Raw genomic sequence first — 20,014 nt, forward strand, 5'->3', positions numbered from 1 at the left:
ACTACTGTTTTCTTTCATCTCTGCTCCCAAACTGCTGACCTACTACTGCTCTTACACAGAGGGGAGGGGTATGATGTGATCATTAAAGAGATCTCACACAACAGTTCCCCAGGTCCAGCTACTATCCTGGAATATTAATCCATTTTTCACACTCCTGATGCTACTTACAAAACACAAAGTTATGATTACACAAATATTCTGGACTGCTAGCTAACACTCTAAAAAGTAGGGGAACTCACAAAATATATATATTTTTTATATAAAAATCTCTTCATTTTATTTCATCAACAATAAAACATATGCTTAGCAATTTATTTTAACTTTAAAATGATCCCAAGATAGATTGGGGCTCAGGCAGCCCAGCTGTAGCAAGTCAGAAATACATTACATTGCATTACAGTATCATATGTTGGCATTCCCATCGTTTGGATACACTTTTCTTTCCATAATAAAGGTTCAGTTTTAGTTACCTTGCTGCTGTGGATGCCGTGCGCCCCTCGCCCAGGGCGCCCAGGGGCGAGGGGCGCACGGCATCCACAGCAGCAAGGTAACTAAAACTGAACCTTTATTATGGAAAGAAAAGTGTATCCAAACGATGGGAATGCCAACATATGATACTGTAATGCAATGTAATGTATTTCTGACTTGCTACAGCTGGGCTGCCTGAGCCCCAATCTATCTTGGGATCATTTTAAAGTTAAAATAAATTGCTAAGCATATGTTTTATTGTTGATGAAATAAAATGAAGAGATTTTTATAAAAAAAAATATATATATTTTGTGAGTTCCCCTACTTTTTAGGGTGTGATAAGTTAGATTGGGGGGAAGCTTGTACTCCTCTATAGGACATAACTTATTTGGGTTATAGTGCTAGCTAACACTGTCTGCAGTGTCACATGGTTAGAACTGCTGGTAGATGCCATTTACCTTAAATAGGTGAATGAATGTTTAATGAACGTGCCCATACACAAACATTTGTCATAATTTTAGTGGTATGCCATCATTTGGAAAAATGTTGGCAAATTTTAACTAATAGTATAATTAATCCATTGTTACCGTTTCCCGTGTCAAAGAATAGTATCTTCAGCACTGATTGGTTATCTCTGTCATTGACTTGGGGAATGGTAACAGCTAGTTGTCAAAAAGACAACTAGTTGACACTAGGTACAGTGCATGGTTGTAAAATAGAATACTAGTCCTCCTGAATTACTATTTTTGGGAAATGAAAGTATTTTTTAATACAAACATTTAAGTATAGTCAGCAGGACCTTTTATAAGGGACTCTAGGTCTCCACCTGAGGACTTTGAGAGAATGATTGATACATGGTATGAGATGACGGATAACTAGCTAAGTACTAAATCATGTACAGGGAGTAAATCAAGATGTTTACCAATTTACAGAAGATGATTAAGGGAAATATTAGGGCAGGGTTAGTCTTAGTCTACTTATATACACAATGCCAAGATGTGACAGAAAGCACCTAAATTTCAATAATGCTTATTCTGTAGCTCGCGGATTTAGAATTGTCGAGATCAAGCAAATTTGAATACCTGATGAATAAATTCTGCTCATTGTTTGAGACATGGCTGGCCAGAATTTTTTCCAGCCAGTTTCTTCCTGGATATCTCGCATGTGCGAAGCAGTTCATCTTACCGGAGGCCCTGCATTGGAACCTGCCACAAATTTAACTAGAACCGATTCAAAAACTATCAGTGAACAATGTTCAGAACCAACTGAATATGATGAAAACCTGGAGGACTTTGCTGAAGAAGAATTTTCGCATGAGAACCCACCACTGGTTCATACCTCAGATGCTGAATCCTGGACATCTGGAGAAGAGGAATCCAGTAACTTGGATCATCAAGACCAAGCTAGTCTGCAGTTAGTGAACCATTCTGGAGTTCCATCAGATTCTGAACTTTCTGAGTCAATCCCAAATATCCCAGAGGACAGCCTCTTGCTAGAAACCCTCTCAACTATCCCAGAAGATGAAGAATATGTAAACACACAAATAAGAACTCTTATGAGGGATCTAGAAACACCAACTTTTAGTTCTGTAGGAACAATAAATGGTAAGAATCTTTTCAGGTAAGATCTTATCATTCTTCTTGTACCCAACTCCTTCTTTGTCTTCTTGAGTTTATGAAATTGATGTTCTAGTTGTAGTTATATTACAGTTATTCCACTAAATAATGACCTCAAAAATGTTTATCTGCTGCAGATTCAAAGCACATCATAAAGCTTGGGTTTAGATTCAGAATGGTCATAAAATGGACATGTTATTTTTGTAGACGACGTTCAACTATTTAATAACCTATTTATAAATTATGCTTTGCTAAAGAATACCTGTGTGATCAGACACATGTTTCCTAACCAGGGTTTGTTGTGTAGGGTCACATGCAACATGGTGGTCCAGGGAGCTTCATGTCTGACAGATGAATGGTGGTCCAGGGAGCTCCATGTCTGACAGATGAATGGTGGTCCAGGGAGCTCCATGTCTGACAAATGAATGGTGGTCCAGGGAGCTCCATGTCTGACAGATGAATGGTGGTCCAGGGAGCTCCATGTCTGACAGATAAATGGTGGTCCAGGGAGCTCCATGTCTGACAGATGAATGGTGGTCCAGGAAGCTCCATGTCTGACAGATGAATGGTGGTCCAGAGAGCTCCATTTCTGACAGATGAATGGGGTCCAGGGAGCTCCATGTCTGACAGATGAATGGTGGTCCAGGGAGCTTCATGTCTGACAGATGAATGGTGGTCCAGGGAGCTCCATGTCTGACAGATGAATGGTGGTCCAGGGAGCTCCATGTCTGACAGATGAATGGTGGTCCAAGGAGCTCTATTTCTGACAGATGAATGGTGGTCCAGGGAGCTCCATGTCTGACAGATGAATGGTGGTCCTGGGACCTCCATGTCTGACAGATGAATGGTGGTCCAGGAAGCTCCATGTCTGACAGATGAATGGTGATCCAGGGAGCTCCATGTCTGACAGATGAATGGTGATCCAGGGAGCTCCATGTCTGACAGATGAATGGTGGTCCAGAGAGCTTCATGTCTGATAGATGAATGGTGGTCCAGGGAGCTCCATGTCTGACAGATGAATGGTGGTCCAGGGACCTCCATGTCTGACAGATGAATGGTGGTCCAGGGAGCTCCATGTCTGACAGATGAATGGTGGTCCAGAGAGCTCCATTTCTGACAGATGAATGGTGGTCCAGGGAGCTCCATGTCTGACAGATGAATGGTGGTCCAGGGAGCTCCATGTCTGTCAGATGAATGGTGGTCCAGGGAGCTCCATGTCTGACAGATGAATGGTGGTCCAGGGAGCTCCATGTCTGACAGATGAATGGTGGTCCAGGGAGCTCCATGTCTGACAGATGAATGGTGGTCCAGGGAGCTCCATGTCTGACAGATGAATTGTGGTCCAGGGAGCTCCATGTCTGACAGATGAATGGTAGTCCAGGGAGCTCCATGTCTGACAGATGAATGGTGGTCCAGGGAGCTTCATGTCTGACAGATGAATGGTGGTCCAGGGAGCTCCATGTCTGACAGATGAATGGAGGTCCAGGGAGCTCCATGTCTGACAGATGAATGGTGGTCCAGAGAGCTCCATTTCTGACAGATGAATGGTGGTCCAGAGAGCTCCATTTCTGACAGATGAATGGTGGTACAGGGAGCTCCATGTCTGACAGATGAATGGTGGTCCAGAGAGCTCCATTTCTGACAGATGAATGGTGGTCCAGGGAGCTCCATGTCTGACAGATGAATGGTGGTCCAGGGAGCTCCATGTCTGTCAGATGAATGGTGGTACAGGGAGCTCCATGTCTGACAGATAAATGGTGGTCCAGAGAGATTCATGTCTGACAGATGAATGGTGGTCCAGGGAGCTCCATGTCTGACAGATAAATGGTGGTCCAGAGAGCTTCATGTCTGACAGATAAATGGTGGTCCAGAGAGATTCATGTCTGACAGATGAATGGTGGTCCAGGGAGCTCCATGTCTGACAGATAAATGGTGGTCCAGAGAGCTTCATGTCTGACAGATGAATGGTGGTCCAGGGAGCTTCATGTCTGACAGATGAATGGTGGTCCAGGGAGCTCCATGTCTGTCAGATGAATGGTGGTCGAGGGAGCTCCATGTCTGACAGATGAATGGTGGTCCAGGGAGCTCCATGTCTGACAGATGAATGGTGGTCCAAGGAGCTCTATTTCTGACAGATGAATGGTGGTACAGGGAGCTCCATGTCTGACAGATGAATGGTAGTCCAGGGAGCTCCATGTCTGACAGATGAATGGTGGTCCAGGGAGCTTCATGTCTGACAGATGAATGGTGGTCCAGGGAGCTCCATGTCTGACAGATGAATGGAGGTCCAGGGAGCTCCATGTCTGACAGATGAATGGTGGTCCAAGGAGCTCCATGTCTGACAGATGAATGGTGATCCAGGCAGCTCCATGTCTGACAGATGAATGGTGGTCCTGGAAGCTCCATGTCTGACAGATGAATGGTGGTCCAGGGACTTCCATGTCTGACAGATGAATGGTGGTCCAGAGAGCTCCATTTCTGACAGATGAATGGTGGTCCAGAGAGCTCTATTTCTGACAGATGAATGGTGGTACAGGGAGCTCCATGTCTGACAGATGAATGGTGATCCAGGGAGCTCCATGTCTGACAGATGAATGGTGGTCCAGGGAGCTCCATGTCTGACGGTTGAATGGTAGTCCAGGGAGCTCCATGTCTGACAGATGAATGGTGGTCCAAGGAGCTCTATTTCTGACAGATGAATGGTGGTACAGGGAGCTCCATGTCTGACAGATGAATGGTGGTCCTGGAAGCTCCATGTCTGACAGATGAATGGTGGTCCAGGGAGCTTCATGTCTGACAGATGAATGGTGGTCCAGGGAGCTCCATGTCTGACAGATGAATGGTGGTCCAGGGAGCTTCATGTCTGACAGATGAATGGTGGTCCAGGGAGCTTCATGTCTGACAGATGAATGGTGATCCAGGGAGCTCCATGTCTGACAGATGAATGGTGATCCAGGGAGCTTCATGTCTGATAGATGAATGGTGGTCCAGAGAGCTCCATGTCTGACAGATGAATGGTGGTCCAGGGAGCTCTATTTCTGCCAGTTGAATGGTGGTACAGGGAGCTCCATGTCTGACAGATGAATGGTGGTCCTGGGAGCTCCGTGTCTGACAGATGAATGGTGATCCAGGGAGCTCCATGTCTGACAGATGAATGGTAGTCCAGGGAGCTCCATGTCTGACAGATGAATGGTAGTCCAGGGAGCTCCATGTCTGACAGATGAATGGTGATCCAGGGAGCTCCATGTCTGACAGATGAATGGTAGTCCAGGGAGCTCCATGTCTGACAGATGAATGGTGGTCCAAGGAGCTCTATTTCTGACAGATGAATGGTGGTCCAAGGAGCTCTATTTCTGACAGATGAATGGTGGTCCAGGGAGCTCCATGTCTGACAGATGAATGGTAGTCCAGGGAGCTCCATGTCTGACAGATGAATGGTGGTACAGGGAGCTCCATGTCTGACAGATGAATGGTGATCCAGGGAGCTCCATGTCTGACAGATGAATGGTGGTCCAGGGAGCTCCATGTCTGACAGATGAATGGTGGTCCAGGGAGCTCCATGTCTGACAGATGAATGGTGGTCCAGGGAGCTCCATGTCTGACAGATGAATGGTGATCCAGGGAGCTCCATGTCTGACAGATGAATGGTGGTCCAGAGAGCTTCATGTCTGACAGATGAATGGTGATCCAGGGAGCTCCATGTCTGACAGATGAATGGTGGGCCAGGGACCTCTATGTCTGACAAATGAATGGTGGTCCAGGGAGCTCCATGTCTGACAGATGAATGGTGGTACAGGGAGCTCCATGTCTGACAGATGAATGGTGGTACAGGGAGCTCCATGTCTGACAGATGAATGGTGGTCCAGGGAGCTCCATGTCTGACAGATGAATGGTGATCCAGGGAGCTCCATGTCTGACAGATGAATGGTGGTCCAGAGAGCTTCATGTCTGACAGATGAATGGTGATCCAGGGAGCTCCATGTCTGACAGATGAATGGTGGGCCAGGGACCTCTATGTCTGACAAATGAATGGTGGTCCAGGGAGCTCCATGTCTGACAGATGAATGGTGGTACAGGGAGCTCCATGTCTGACAGATGAATGGTGGTACAGGGAGCTCCATGTCTGACAGATGAATGGTGGTCCAGGGAGCTTCATGTCTGACAGATGAATGGTGGTCCAGGGAGCTCCATGTCTGACAGATGAATGGTGGTCCAGGGAGCTCCATGTCTGACAGATGAATGGTGGTCCAGAGAGCTTCATGTCTGACAGATGAATGGTGGTCCAGGGAGCTCCATGTCTGACAGATGAATGGTGGTCCAGGGAGCTCCATGTCTGACAGATGAATGGTGGTACAGGGAGCTCCATGTCTGACAGATGAATGGTGGTACAGGGAGCTCCATGTCTGAAGGTCAAAATTGGGAATATTCATTCCTTCTTTCCTTGTGAAATTCTGGCAAATAATTTATTTAAAGGAAATCTACCATCAAAATCTAGCATGATAAATTAGAGACGCTCATATATCCAGGCGGTGTGACTGTGGTAATTTTCTAATATTTGTTATCTATGGACTCTTTTCTTCTAAAACCAGCTTTTATAATTATGCTAATGAATCACTCCAGGGGTGTTACCAGAGTTCCTCAGTGTTGCAGCTTTGCATGCTCCCCCTCCCCTCCTTTAGCATTTCTCTCTCCCTCTACCTAATGTAAGCTCAGTACAGCAGAGAATATTTCAGCACACAGTGTGGGGGGGGTGGGTACTCCTGCACAGTACAACAGCCTAGGAAGCTATAGGACAGAGAGGCGCCCATGAAGCTGAAGCACGGAGAGGCTCTGGTAAGGTGCCATCCCCCGCCTAGAGCCCTTCAGGCTCATTAGCGTAATTTTAAAAGTTGACTTTAAAAGGAAGGAGGCCATGAATAACAAATATAAGGATATTACCACACGGTGCCTGGATCTATGAGTAAGTGTCCCTGGTTTATCATGATGGATTCTGATGGTAGACAGATTTTCATGTGCAATACAACTCTCAGCATTCACAGATAGTCTTGGTGGTGAAGACATGCTTATAGTGGTAGTTTTACAAGCCCAGGAAGAGGTATTGTCTCCTTCACAATGAATTTGTGATATCCTTTCAGTTTGGTTAATACTCACCTATTGTATTTTGCGGCTGTTGCTACATGAAGTCGTCTAATTGGCTTTTATCTCATTATACATGTATGTCTGCGCTCCCTGTTACATTGTATGGGATATTTTGCCTCACAGAATAATCCCATTTCCTGTAGATTAATAGACTGCTATGTCCACAGACCTTTCATACTCCATGGCCCATTTTCTCGTATTTACAATGGCTGCTTGTAAGATAAGTTGCCACAAATGGAAAGTTATGTTGAATGCTTTTTGTATCCATGGAAACAATTCTGGACACTTATTGCAGACGTGGTTGTCAATGGTGATGTAAGAGAGAAAATAGATACACTTCACTTAGCGAGCGCCAATTACACGGTACAACTGGCGTTCTCAAAAGCCTGCTTTTCAGACCAGGATATTCTTACTAATTGATCTAAATGGGGATTTTTTTTCAGCCAAGGTTTTGGAATTATTATCGTATATTTGAGAGTAGACTCTGTATATAAGGAAATTACAGGTTGCCTTGATGCCTCCTGTTGCTTGTGCTTTTTACGTTCTCCGTAGGCCCATATTATGTTTATGGAGGCAAAGTGCCATACATTCATATATGTCCTGTAACCGAGCACAGACCAAACCTCGTATAGTCTGATCCCGGAGTCATCTACCTACATCGGTCCCAGGGGCATAACTAGGAGACCCTGGGCCCCATAGCAGACTTTTAAATGGGGCCCTCTTCCTCCCTTAAAAAATATACATATTTGTACACACATGTAAGCTATAACCGCACATAGTATATACACACCTTATATACATACATACAGTACCATATATACCCATGCATTACATATGCACGCATGTAGGGCATATACAACATTGCATATACACACACATACAGCATATACATACCAAATACATACCCCAGATGTTGGGGGCCCCTGACTCTGTGGGCCCCATAGCAGCTGCTATGGCTGCTACCACTTTAGTTACGCCGCTGATCTGTACCCTTCTACTAGAAACTAAAGAGAGAATGGGGTATACCTATGTAATATGAGATCAGACTACACAGGGTTTGTTTGTAGTCTGTATCCATAGAGACACAGAGGTCTGAATAGGGTTTACAACAACACATTACGACAAGGCATGTTAAATACACAGAATACCTATATAGTTAGGGTCAACCACGTTAACATAGTGTTAATACATGCACAAGTTAACACAATGTTAATATATTTGTTAACATTGCCTTAAAAGGGTATTCCAGGAATCAGCATAATTCATATACAAATAGGTCCTTAAAATATAAGCTAATATGTAATTAGTTGTTATTTAAAATTTAGCTCCCATTAGCAGAAAAATGCTAAGAGACTGTAATGAAGAATTAAAATGCTACTGGCCCTTTAATCAGTCCGTTAATTTCCTCCACACGGTCCGTTGCAGAGCATACACAGGACAGAAGATGGCCGCTGGTCACATGTCCACATCACATGTCCTGCAGCTGCCTGGGCAGGTCATGTGATCACCGCTATGTTTGGCTGTAGTCAGTTGGTTGCAGTGCATCCAGTATGGTCAGTGTTGTGGTGATGGCAGTTACACGTCATTACTATGGTAACAGAGCAAGAAAACCTGTTATATCATCAATGGGAGCAGAGCACAAGAGGTAGGAGGAGTTACTGAGAACTAAAGGATCTTGGGACTTGTAGTTTCCAGTGGTAGCTTTAGAGAGGCCATAAAATTTTGTGAATCATAAAATCAAACTATTTAAGCTCCATTTTGTGACTAATGACATTAAGTTTTGTTACATTCATTTATTTATATCATCATGGGTTTATGTATCAGACATTCATATTCCTGGAATACCCTTTAATGCTCTTCTTAACTGTTAACTGCTCTTCTTAACTGTTGTGATACATTTGACAACGCATGTGTTAATTGCCCAAACTTTCAATGCCCAGCAGGTTTATGTGCAAAATTTTAAACATTTAAAGCATGTGAAATAATTCCAATTTACATGTTAAAACATGGTCCATGAAGAAAAATCCTTCCTTTGCAACTTCCCTGGACCAGATGCAAATTTGCGCCTAAAAAGTCGCAAAAACCAGCAAAAAAGGTGATAAATGAGTAAAAAGATGCACAGAACATCTGGAAAATAAAGATACATAAGGTGCACTGCACAAGGTGCAAAAACTAGTTAATTAAAGGGGTTTTCCCACAGATCGCAAAAATGAGGGGTCCGACAGACCTCGCCGCTCCTCAGACTAATAGAGTAGATGGCCGCGCATGACCGTTCTCTATGGAGCTGACGGGAATTGCAGAGCGCCGCGATCACCAATCTCCGTCAGCTCCACATAGATTAATGGAGCAGAACGGTTATGCGCGGTTGTCTGCTCCATTAGTCTGAGGAGCGGCGAGTCCGTTGGACCCCTCGTTTCCGCGATCTATGGGGGTCTCAGCACTGAGATCCCCACTGATCAGCAAGTTAGGCCCTATCCCGTAGGTAGGGCCTAACTTCAGTTTGTGGGAAAACCCCTTTAAACTAAAATAAAAATACATATCCCCCATACAATACCATTTGGGCCTGAGCTGATATTCTATGGGGGACATGTATCTCTATTTCTGCTAGTTTTGCTGTCGTTTTTGCGACTTTTTGCAAATGTTGCTGTTGTTTTTGAAGTACACCTTGTTCTGCATCTTGGGCAGTGCACCTTATGTATTTTATATTCCAGATATTCCCTGTAACTTTTCACTTATATAACCTTTTTTTTGCGACTTTTTAGGCACCTGCCCTGGACCTGGTGCAAAGGAAGAATTTGTTTTTATGGACTCTGTTTGAACATGTAAATTGGAATTATTTCACGTGCTTTAAATGTTTAAAAGTTTGCACATTAACCTGCTTGGTATAGAAAGTTTGGGCTGTTTTATTTTTTAATTCATACATTTTTGAATTTACATTTTTTTTAAATGTATTGGTTACTTGTAAGGGTGAGGTGACACGTGGCGTTAAAGGGGTATTCTCGTCTGGGCACTCACATTCAGTTTAATTAATTTGCCATATATAAACATTTCTTCAATTAGATGTTATTAAAAAAAATGTTCCTGTGTGAAGATCATTTCTCATATATGTAGTGATATGATCACAGGCCTGAAAAAGCACTTGAAGCGCGAAACGGCCTGTCGTTTGTGGTGTGTCCGGCACCTCTCTCTACTGTCCCGTCGGCTGAAATAAAAACCTGCATTTTTTGGTGATTGACCCGTTTCTTTCTTCCCTGTTTTTGGATTGGATATATGACTTTTCTATTGTCCTATACGGAGTGCACCACTGAAGCAGACCCAGACCATAGCCCATAGCCTCCATTCTTGCGAAGCTGTTAGTGTGGGTGGTGGACGCAGTTGCCTACTTCATCGCTTTGACTTTTGGAACTTGATGTAGTGATATGATCCCTTAGAAACAAGACTGTGTCCTTGGATACGGCCACCTCTGCTGGAGGGATTGCACAAGGAAACAAAAGGTTTCTGAATATTAAATGTCCGGGAGTTACTGCAGGTCCCACAGCCGTCCTGTGGTAATGATTGCTAAATCCAGGAAGTTAGACAGGACTCAATAGCGCATGCCTGGCCACCACTGCCAGAATGTGAGGTGGTTTTATCCGAGGAAGCTATCTAGTTTCTAAGGGACAACATGGCTATGTTTATGAGAAATTATCTTCACACAGGAAAATTTTTTTCAATGACATCCAATTGAAGAAATGTTTACACATGGCAAATGAATTTTATTCATTGTGAATGCCCAGATGGGAATACCCCTTTAACACATGCTAATAACATTTTTGTCAACATTGTGTTTACAAAATGCACGCATTTACACAATGTTAACAAAGGCTAAACTTCCAGTTAGCACATATGTAAACATCTTGTTCTCATATGCATTTTGTTAACACAATGTAATTAGGCAAATTTCCTCTTCTCAGCGTTTGATGCGTTTGAAAACATATGCATTAACATGACCTCATATGTGGTCATCTCCCTGAGGTATGTCTAGAGTGCTTAAAAATGCAAGACACAGCCTCAAATCCAAAATTTACAACTCCTGCATATAACCCCCTCACGTGGCTTGTGTCCATGTGGATTTGAGACATTTACAAAATGAAACAAAAAGTTTCAAAAAGAAGCCAAAAGTTGCACCTGTCAGGACAGGAAAACCTAAGCATGTATCAGAAGAAAAAAGACCTTCCAAATGTCTCTATTATATACCAAAGGAAAAAAATAAGATACATGCCCCCCTATAGCATTAAAGTGCCTGCAGCATTTCACCTGAGCTGGTTTGTCTGTTCTGCACCATTATGTGCTGTTCATAATATATTGCATATGTATAGGTTTTTATGATAATTGACTGGCAATAACGGTTTTAAGCTTTTATACATATGCATTTTTTTAATTTTGTTGGGTATTATGTTTTCTTACTAGGGTTCCCCAGGTGTAATGAATGAGATTTTTGGACATTTTTTTATATATAAATACAGTACAGACCAAAATTTTGGACATATGTTATTATATACTTAACAAAAAAAGTGTGAAACAACTGAAAATATGTCTTAGGTTTTAGGTTCCTTTTGCTTTGTTTACTGCTTTGCACACTCTTGGCATTCTTTTAAAGGGGTTGTCCGAGAGTTATGAAAAAAAACTAAAGGTGGCCGGAGGGGGCTGCTTAAAAAATAAAGATCTACTTACCTTCCGGTGCCCTCCGGTGTCCCTCGCTGCTATCGCTCCAGTCCGGGCGCCATGTAAACAAACATGGCCGCCGGAGCAGTGCTGGATTCAGCTTCCGTCCGGCCGTGGCCGGCCACGCCAATCCGTCCCTATTCACAGCATTGGGCCGGAAGGTTGTCAGGTCCGGCCGGAAGCTGAATCCAGCACTGCTCCGGTGGCCATGCTTGTTTACATGGCGCCCAGTCCGGACCGACAGCAGCGCAGGACACTGGAGGGCGCCGGAAGGTAAGTAGATCTTTATTTTTTTATGTAGCCCCCTCCGGCCCCCTTTAGTTTTTTTTTCATAACTCTCGGACAACCCCTTTAAGGAGCTTCAAGAGACAGTCACCTGAAAAGGTTTTCACATCACAGGTGCCCTGTCAGGTTTAATAAGTGGCATTTCTTGCCTTATAAATGGGGTTGGAACCATCAGTTCTGTTTTGCAGAAGTCAGGTGGATATACAGCTGATAGTCCTACTGAATACACTGTTAGAATTTGTATTATGGCTAGAAAAAAACAGCTAAGTAAGGAAAAACAAACGGCAATCATTACTTTTAGAAATGAAGGTCAGTAACTCCAAAAATTGGGAAAACTTTGAAAGTTCAGTTGTAAACACTGTCAAGCGCTACAAAGAAACGGGCTGACATGAGGACCGCCACAGGAAAGGAAGACAAAGAGTCACCTCTGCTGCGGAGGATAAGTTCATCCGAGTCACCAGCCTCAGGAATCGTAGGGTAACAGCAGCTCAGATAAGACACCAGGTCACTGCCGCACAGAGGTCTAGCAGCAGACACATCTCTACAACAACTGGTAAGAGGAGACTGTGTGCAGCAGCCTTCATGGTGCTAGGAAACCACTGCTAAGGACCAGCACCAAGCAGAAGAAACTTGTTTGGGCTAAAGAACACAAAGAATCTGTGCTTTGGGCTGATGAGTCCAAATTTGATATCTTTGGTTCCAACCACCGTGTCTTGTGCGACGCAGAAAAGGTGAACGAATGGACTCTATATGCCTGGTTCCCTCAGTGAAGCATGGTGGAGGAAGTGTAATGGTGTGGTGGTGCTTTGCTGGTGACACTGTTGGGAATTTAGGACCCCAATCTAGGTGGTATGGGGTGAGCTGGACAGCAGAGTGCAGGGCCAACAAGTGCTAAGCATCTCTGGGAACTCCTTCAAGACTCCTGGAACACCATTTCAGGTGACTACCTCTTGAAGCTCATCAAGAGAATGCCATATTTTCAGTTGTTTCATCTTTTTTGTGAAGTATATAATTCCACATGTTTTAATTCATACTTTTGATGCCTTCAGTGGGAATCTGACTGAATTTTTATAGTCTTGAAAATACAGAAAATCCTTTGAATGAGAATGTGTGTCCTGTATGTATGGTGTGCTATTTTATATACACATGCTGATGTATAGTGTTATTATTACAAACCTTCCACTTATAGCTGCACGTCAGAGGCTACATGAGAACTATATTGTATAAAATCTTTGACATAGCAACACAAGGTCGTATTCAGCATTTTTACAAGTTCTGAACACGCACAGATGTAGCAGAGCCGTGTTTGCCGGCTCATCATAGTATGTAATGTTTCTTTTTTGCAGGTAGGCTTGACAGATAAAGGGCAAATTTAGCAATGCTACATTTCAGTGTTTCCATATAACCGCATGATAACCTGTGTGTATGGCTGACAGCCCTCTGATGTACCATGTTCTTATGTCTCTCTATCAGTTTTTTGATTCCAGGCTTACACAATATTGTGTGGGAGTACATTTTCCTAACCTTGATTCTCTGCCTACACATCATCATTGCTTTGACTGTATTTATCCAATCTAGAAGTTACAGGACAAGCTGCAGAACATTGGGGCATACTTCATGGTGTATAGGGAAATATGTGATTCACTCTATGACAGGCTATAATCTGCAAATTTTGTTAGTTGATAACAGCCGGCAGAAGAAAGTTTAGTAATATCAGTATAGTATCTGTATACACATCCCTGGGGCGGTGGTGTAGACCCTGTACAGGAATTGTCACTCTTGCAGCAGAAATGTAATATTCAACATGCTCAATGGCTTAGAGACACCTGTACCAAATAATTCTATATAGGAGCTCCAACCCCAATGGATACTGTATTGGTAGAAAAATATTAGATTATGTGCTGTCTATAGCAGGTCTCCCCTCCCCTGTACTTCCCTCTGCTAGGATACACAGGCAGAGGGAGGAGAGAGAGGGAGGGGAGACATGTTCTGCTCATTGTAACAGCCTGTGAATCTCCAGCACTGAGTGGCTCTGGTAATGCCACAGAGCCCTTCTGGGTCATTAGCATAATTTGAAAAGTTGATTTTCAAAGGATGGAGGCCATGGATAACAAATATACAGTAAGAGGATTACCACAGTCACAGTGCCTGGATCTATGAGTAATTGTCCCTGGTTTATCATAATGGATTTTGGTGATAGATTTATCTTAAAGGACATCCATCACCAGGTCACTGACATACTGGTGTGAACCCCCTGTGGCAGGATCTACTCTTTTAGCTTCCTATGCCTCTTGTTTTTAAGAAAAAAAGGCTTATTTGCAGTTATGCAAATGAGCCTGAGCAGCTTCAGGCTCTACAAGAGTCAATGGAGCCTGGAGCCTGGGTTTTCCCACGAAAGAAAATTGTCACATCTCAATCCCCTAGTTATGTTAACACAATAAAGATCATTTTAACTCTTTACTTTACAAGTTTACTCAGTTTTATTGTTGTTTTAGCTCCTATCACTCTCTAGGCTGCTCAGCGCAAAATCCCAGGATGTGGGCGGGGACTCTCTAAGAAGACACATTATGATCCATCTAGTTCTGTGGGGTGACAGTGTGGTTACATTATCAGGGTACAGGTGTATTTACACTTTCATCTGGCTTCTGACATTGTACTAAAACTCTGACAAATAGAAGGAGAGATGAGACGAGATAAGATGCATAAGATACTTATTACACATAGGCATGACAGACAGAGGCTGACAGACTTTAACACTCTTACACTTTTACAGGGTCAGACTGGGGGGCCCACCTACTGCTACATGAGAATATTAAATGTACCATATATACTCGAGTAGAAGCCGAGAATGTATAAGCCAAAAATTGTGCTGAAAAAACCTAACTCGCGTTATACTCATGTTTTTAAAAAAACAAAATATGTACTCACCTCCTCTTCTTTCCATCGATGCTCCGGCTTCGGCTCCATGTCTCCACGGGGTGCCGTTGGATGCACCATGACGTCAGCTGCTTGCTGACATTATAGTGTGTGCACCACCATCAACACAAACTATGGTGTCAGTGACAGCACCGTGCGGGGAACCCGGAGCATCGATGGAAATAAGAAGACCTGCCGAGGCGTGTCAGAATTTTGAGTACACATTTAGTTTTTTTTCTTATAGGCCTAGCATTTCTTGGGGGGGCTGCAGACTATATACTGAGGTGTAGGGGCTGCTGGCTATATACAGAGGCAGGGACTGCTGGCTATATACTGAGGGCAGGGCCTGCTGGCTATATACTGAGGACAGGGGCTGTAGGCTATATACTGGAGCGTAGGGGCTGCAGGCTATGTACTGGGGGCAGGGGCTGCAGGCTATATATTGGGGTCTAGGGGCTGCTGGCTATATACTAAGAGCAGGGGATACAGGCTATATACTGGGGGCAGGGGCTACAGGATATATACTGGGTTCAGGGGCTGCAGGCTATATACTGTAGTGTAGGGGCTGCTGGCTATATACTGGGGGGCAGGGTCTGCGCGCTATATACTGTGAGCAGGGGGCTGGCGGCTTATACTTGAGTCAATAGGTTTTCCCAGTTTTTGTATTAAAATCTCTAAAAAGTTGTGGGTCCCCTCTCATTTCCTTTTTACCCCCCCCCCCCTTATTTTGTAGCACCTCATCTCCCTCTCTCTTATTGTGAGCCCTCTGGTATCCTCCCACCCTTTTTCTGACCTACTCTTATTGTGGGTCCCCTCATCTTCTTTACTGCCTCTCATCTCCCTTCTCCTAATGTTGCCCCTTGTATCTCCCCCTCACTTTGTAGCCCCTTACCTCCTCTTATTGTGGGTCCCCTGGTATCCCCCCTTATGTCCCTCTATCTTGTTGCCCCCTCATCTTCTGTTCCTCCTCTTATTTTTGGTTTTATCATCTGCCTGCTCTTAATGTCATCTCCTACTCTTATTATGGGCCCCCTTTCATCTCACTCTCATTTTGTAGCCCCCTCATCTCCCCCCCCCCCTTTTGTGCACCCCCTGATATTTCCCCCTCTCATTGTGGGCCCCCTGATCTTCTGTACCCCATTTCATCCTTACTGGTGGTGCTGATCGGGTGTACTGGGTCTAATTAGACCCAGCAGCTCTGATTAACCCCTTTAGGCCCGGAGGTCCCATGACCGCCGAGCCTATGGAGCCAGTGGCTGCACCAGCTCTGCTCCTCCGTGCATCATGCTCCTTCATGAGCAGAGAAGGGAGAAGCGGTAACGAACCGCATCTCCCTTCTCCCTAGGGCAGGGGTCAGGAACCTTTTTGGCTGAGAGAGCAATGAACGCCACATATTTCAAAATGTATTCCGTAAGAGCCGTACAATATGCATATGCCTCCCAGTAGATAGGTAGCCCCAGCACATACTTCCAGTAGATAGGTAGCCCCAGCACATGCCTCCCAGTAGATACATAGCCCCAGCACATGCCTCCCAGTAGATAGGTAGCCACAGCACATGCCCCCAGTAGATAGGTAGCCACAGCACATGCCTCCCAGTAGATACGTAACCCCAGCACATGCCTCCCAGTAGATAGGTAGCCACAGCACATGCCCCCAGTAGATAGGTAGCCACAGCACATGCCCCCCAGTAGATAGGTAGCCACAGCACATGCCCCTCAGTAGATAGGTAGCCACAGCACATGCCCACAGTACATAGGTAGCCACAGCACATGCTTCTCAGAAGATTTGTAGTCACAGCTAAAAAAAATTTATATTCACCTACCTGCGCTCCCTGCAGCCAGCTCCTCATTGCTCCTACACTCTTCTCTTTGACCCAGGCTTAGACTATGGCGCCTGGGTCGTATAAAGGACGTAGGCAGTGGTAACATTGCTGCCTGTGTCCAGTGATCAGTCTAAGACACACACAGCAGCCATCATTATTTATTAAAGATCTGTCTGAGAGCCAGATGCAGCCAACAAAAGAGCCACATCTGGCTCCCGAGCCATAGGTTCCCTACCCCTGCCCTAGGGTCTTTGGGTGTCTCTGACACGCAGAGACCAGGTCCTGCTCCAGTGTCTAGTGCCGGAGCAGTAGAAAACTGCAGTCATGTCTAAAGTCAGCGGGCGGTCCAAGACAAGTTAATTAGATGACTTGGGTAGTCATTATTGCCTCCCAGTTAATGACTCTGGAGTTTCTGATGACCCAGTATCTCAGGATAATATTTGTTAGTAGTTGTACTAGACCGATTTAAGACGCACCAGATATATCATCCAGCACCAGTCATTGGGGCAGATTTACTTACCCGGTCCATTCACGATCCAGCGGCACTTTCTCTGCGGAGGATTCGGGTTCTGCCGGGATTCACTAAGGTAGTTCCTCCGACTTCCACCAGGTGTCGCTGCTGCACTGAAGCTCATCGGAGTGCACTGAAGTCCACTGTCCTATCGTGGATGCAGGTAAGCGCGTGTGCGACCCTTTTTTTAACCCCTTAACGCTCTGCGCCGTAGCTCTACGGCGCAGAGGTATAAGGGATGTATGAAGAGGGCTCACGGGCTGAGTCCTCTTCATACAAAGGTGGGGGTTTTTGCATTTTGCACAAAACCCCCACCGCTAATAACCGCGGTCGGTGCTTGCACCGATCGCGGCTATTAACACCTTCTTTGCCGCCGGCAAAGTCGCCGGCGGCGTTTAAAAGACGGCGGCGCGCGGGCGCCGCCATCTTTTTTTCGGTCGCCACGCCCCCGAACGTCATCGGGGGGCGGCGATCGGTTGCCATGGTAGCCTCGTGTCTTCTCTTGACACGAGGCTACATGGCAGCTGCAGATTCGTTACAATGAGCCAGTGGAAAAACGCGATTCGGACCCTTAGTAAATGGCCCCATTGTGATAAATCTGGTGCATCAAAAGTCTGTCTTCATCTTAAGACTGGATAGAATACAACAATTTCCTGTGGACAGCACAGATTTTCTGTATGTCTCCAGTTAATGGCTCCCCACTATGCAGGAACACGTCCTGTGTAACCTCTTCACATCAGTCGTTGTACTTCAGTCCCAGTATGAGTCTGATTTGATGACCAGATAATAAGTGCATCGTATTCAGGAGCGATCAAGAGCTAAATCCATTATATTTCTATTGTTCCCTTTTATGAAGATGTTTTTCTTGAGATCCTTGTCGCTGTTCTGTAGAATAATGTATTGTATATGTTGCCCTTTTATCCAGGGCAGGTTTTTTTGAAGTGCCCCCATTTCTCCCCTTGAAGGACATAAAATGGTACTTGCGCCTTAGCGCTCTGCGTACATTGACATAAGAGGCTCGAATGTTCTCCAAAGTCTATTACTGAATGTCAGTATGGACTAAAATATTGATTTATCTTCTGATTCCTGATGAATTTCCTTGCTGAAAAAAGTTTTCTGTGGATTTATGTTTTTTGACTACTCAAAATTGTGACTATTTTGTTGTTGCAGGGAGCATTGTATAGGCATTTAATTGTTGCCGTCCAGCATTTAATGGGTTGAACATCTGCGATTGGAGATAACTCAGGTTGCGGGTGTTACACTGTGTCGCAGGTGCTACCGCCATCCCTGGATCCCTCGGATCGCAGTCGCACCCGTGTCCCTCCATGTGCCCCTGGAGCTCTGCGGATCTTACCTCCCCTGGCTCCAGCGGCGGCCTCTCAGGCTCCCGCGGCTTGGCACACGCGTCCCCGTCTCCTAGAGTGCGTGCGTACTGGCACCGATAATTGCCGCTGGCCTGCCATAAGTGCCTGCCTCTTCCAAAGACCCTTGCCGGATTTTCAAGCCATCCCCTGAAGAGAAAGCTCTCCTGTGTATTCTGCATTCCTGTGTATTCTGCGTTCCTGTGTATCCTGCGTTCCTGTGTATCCTGTGTTCCTGATCCATGTGCCAGTCCGTTGCTGTGTTCCTGATCCGTTTGCCAGCTTCTGCTATTCCTGACATGAGTCCTCTAGTGAAGACCAGGTCCCAGGTGTCGTCTAGTACCATCTCCCGCGATGGTCCAGAGGGTCCAGACTCCCAGCCCTGACCGTAAGATCTGGCCATGGACCCCGCCAAGGAGCCACGTCAGATACTGGCAGAACTTTCTGGTGTTGTCGCCCGGCAGGAGATTGCTGCCCATGGAGAACTTTTAGGCCAAGTCGCTTGACTCTTGGCCTCAGCTTCAGGCCCCTGTGACTCCTCTTGCGGCATTTTCAGCGACTACCCCTGCGACTTCTCCTGTCAACCCGGCTAGTCCTCCGGCACCAGAACCTAGGCTAAGACTGTTTGCAGTTCTTCAGTGGCCACATCCAGAGGGCCTACGAGCCGTACAGAGGTTCCTGGGTTTTTCAAACTACCACCCGTAGTTTATTCCGCACTTCTCCACTCTGGTGTCTCCCATCGTGGCACTCACCAAGAAGCATGCCAATCCACGTGCCTGCTCGTGCCTGCTGCTGAGATGGCCTTCTCCAAGTTGAAGTCCGCTTTCGCCTCGGCTCCCGTACTCGCTAGGCCTGATACGAACAAATCCTTTCTTCTTGAGGTGCATCCTCAGTAGGAGCTGGAGCGGTGCTCACCCAGAAAGGGCGCAAGGGTCAAACTTCTACATGCGACTTCTTTTCTGAAACTTTCGATTGGAGAGCTGTTGGCCATCAAGCTTGCTCTGAAAGAATGGCGGTATCTTCTGGAGGGAGCTCTTCATCCCGTTAGTGTGTACACTGACCACAAGAACTTGCTGTACCTCCAGACAGCCCAGTGTCTGAATCCCAGGCAAGCACGGTGGTCATTGTTCTTCTCCCGTTTTGACCTGCTGATTCATTTTCGTCCAGCAGACAAGAATGTCAAGGCTGATTC

The 20,014-nt window shown here is 45.3% G+C and overlaps 1 protein-coding gene across 5 annotated transcripts in view; it reads left to right on the plus strand.

The window, feature by feature from the left end:
* SYT16 (synaptotagmin 16) overlaps window positions 1-20,014 on the plus strand; it is a 93,689-nt gene that overhangs the window by 39,660 nt on the left and 34,015 nt on the right. For 3 of the 5 annotated variants that reach the window (XM_072115828.1, XM_072115827.1, XM_072115830.1), the window contains exon 3: window positions 1,509-2,072. The exons of the other annotated variants lie outside the window; for them this stretch is intronic. In XM_072115828.1, coding sequence (XP_071971929.1) covers window positions 1,583-2,072 — 490 coding nt within the window. In that variant the 5' untranslated portion in view covers window positions 1,509-1,582. The remainder of the gene's footprint in view (window positions 1-1,508; window positions 2,073-20,014) is intronic. 5 annotated transcript variants of the gene reach the window in all.

This window comes from Engystomops pustulosus, chromosome 7 (genome assembly GCF_040894005.1).
Source record: "Engystomops pustulosus chromosome 7, aEngPut4.maternal, whole genome shotgun sequence".
NCBI classification, from domain to species: Eukaryota; Metazoa; Chordata; class Amphibia; order Anura; family Leptodactylidae; genus Engystomops; species Engystomops pustulosus.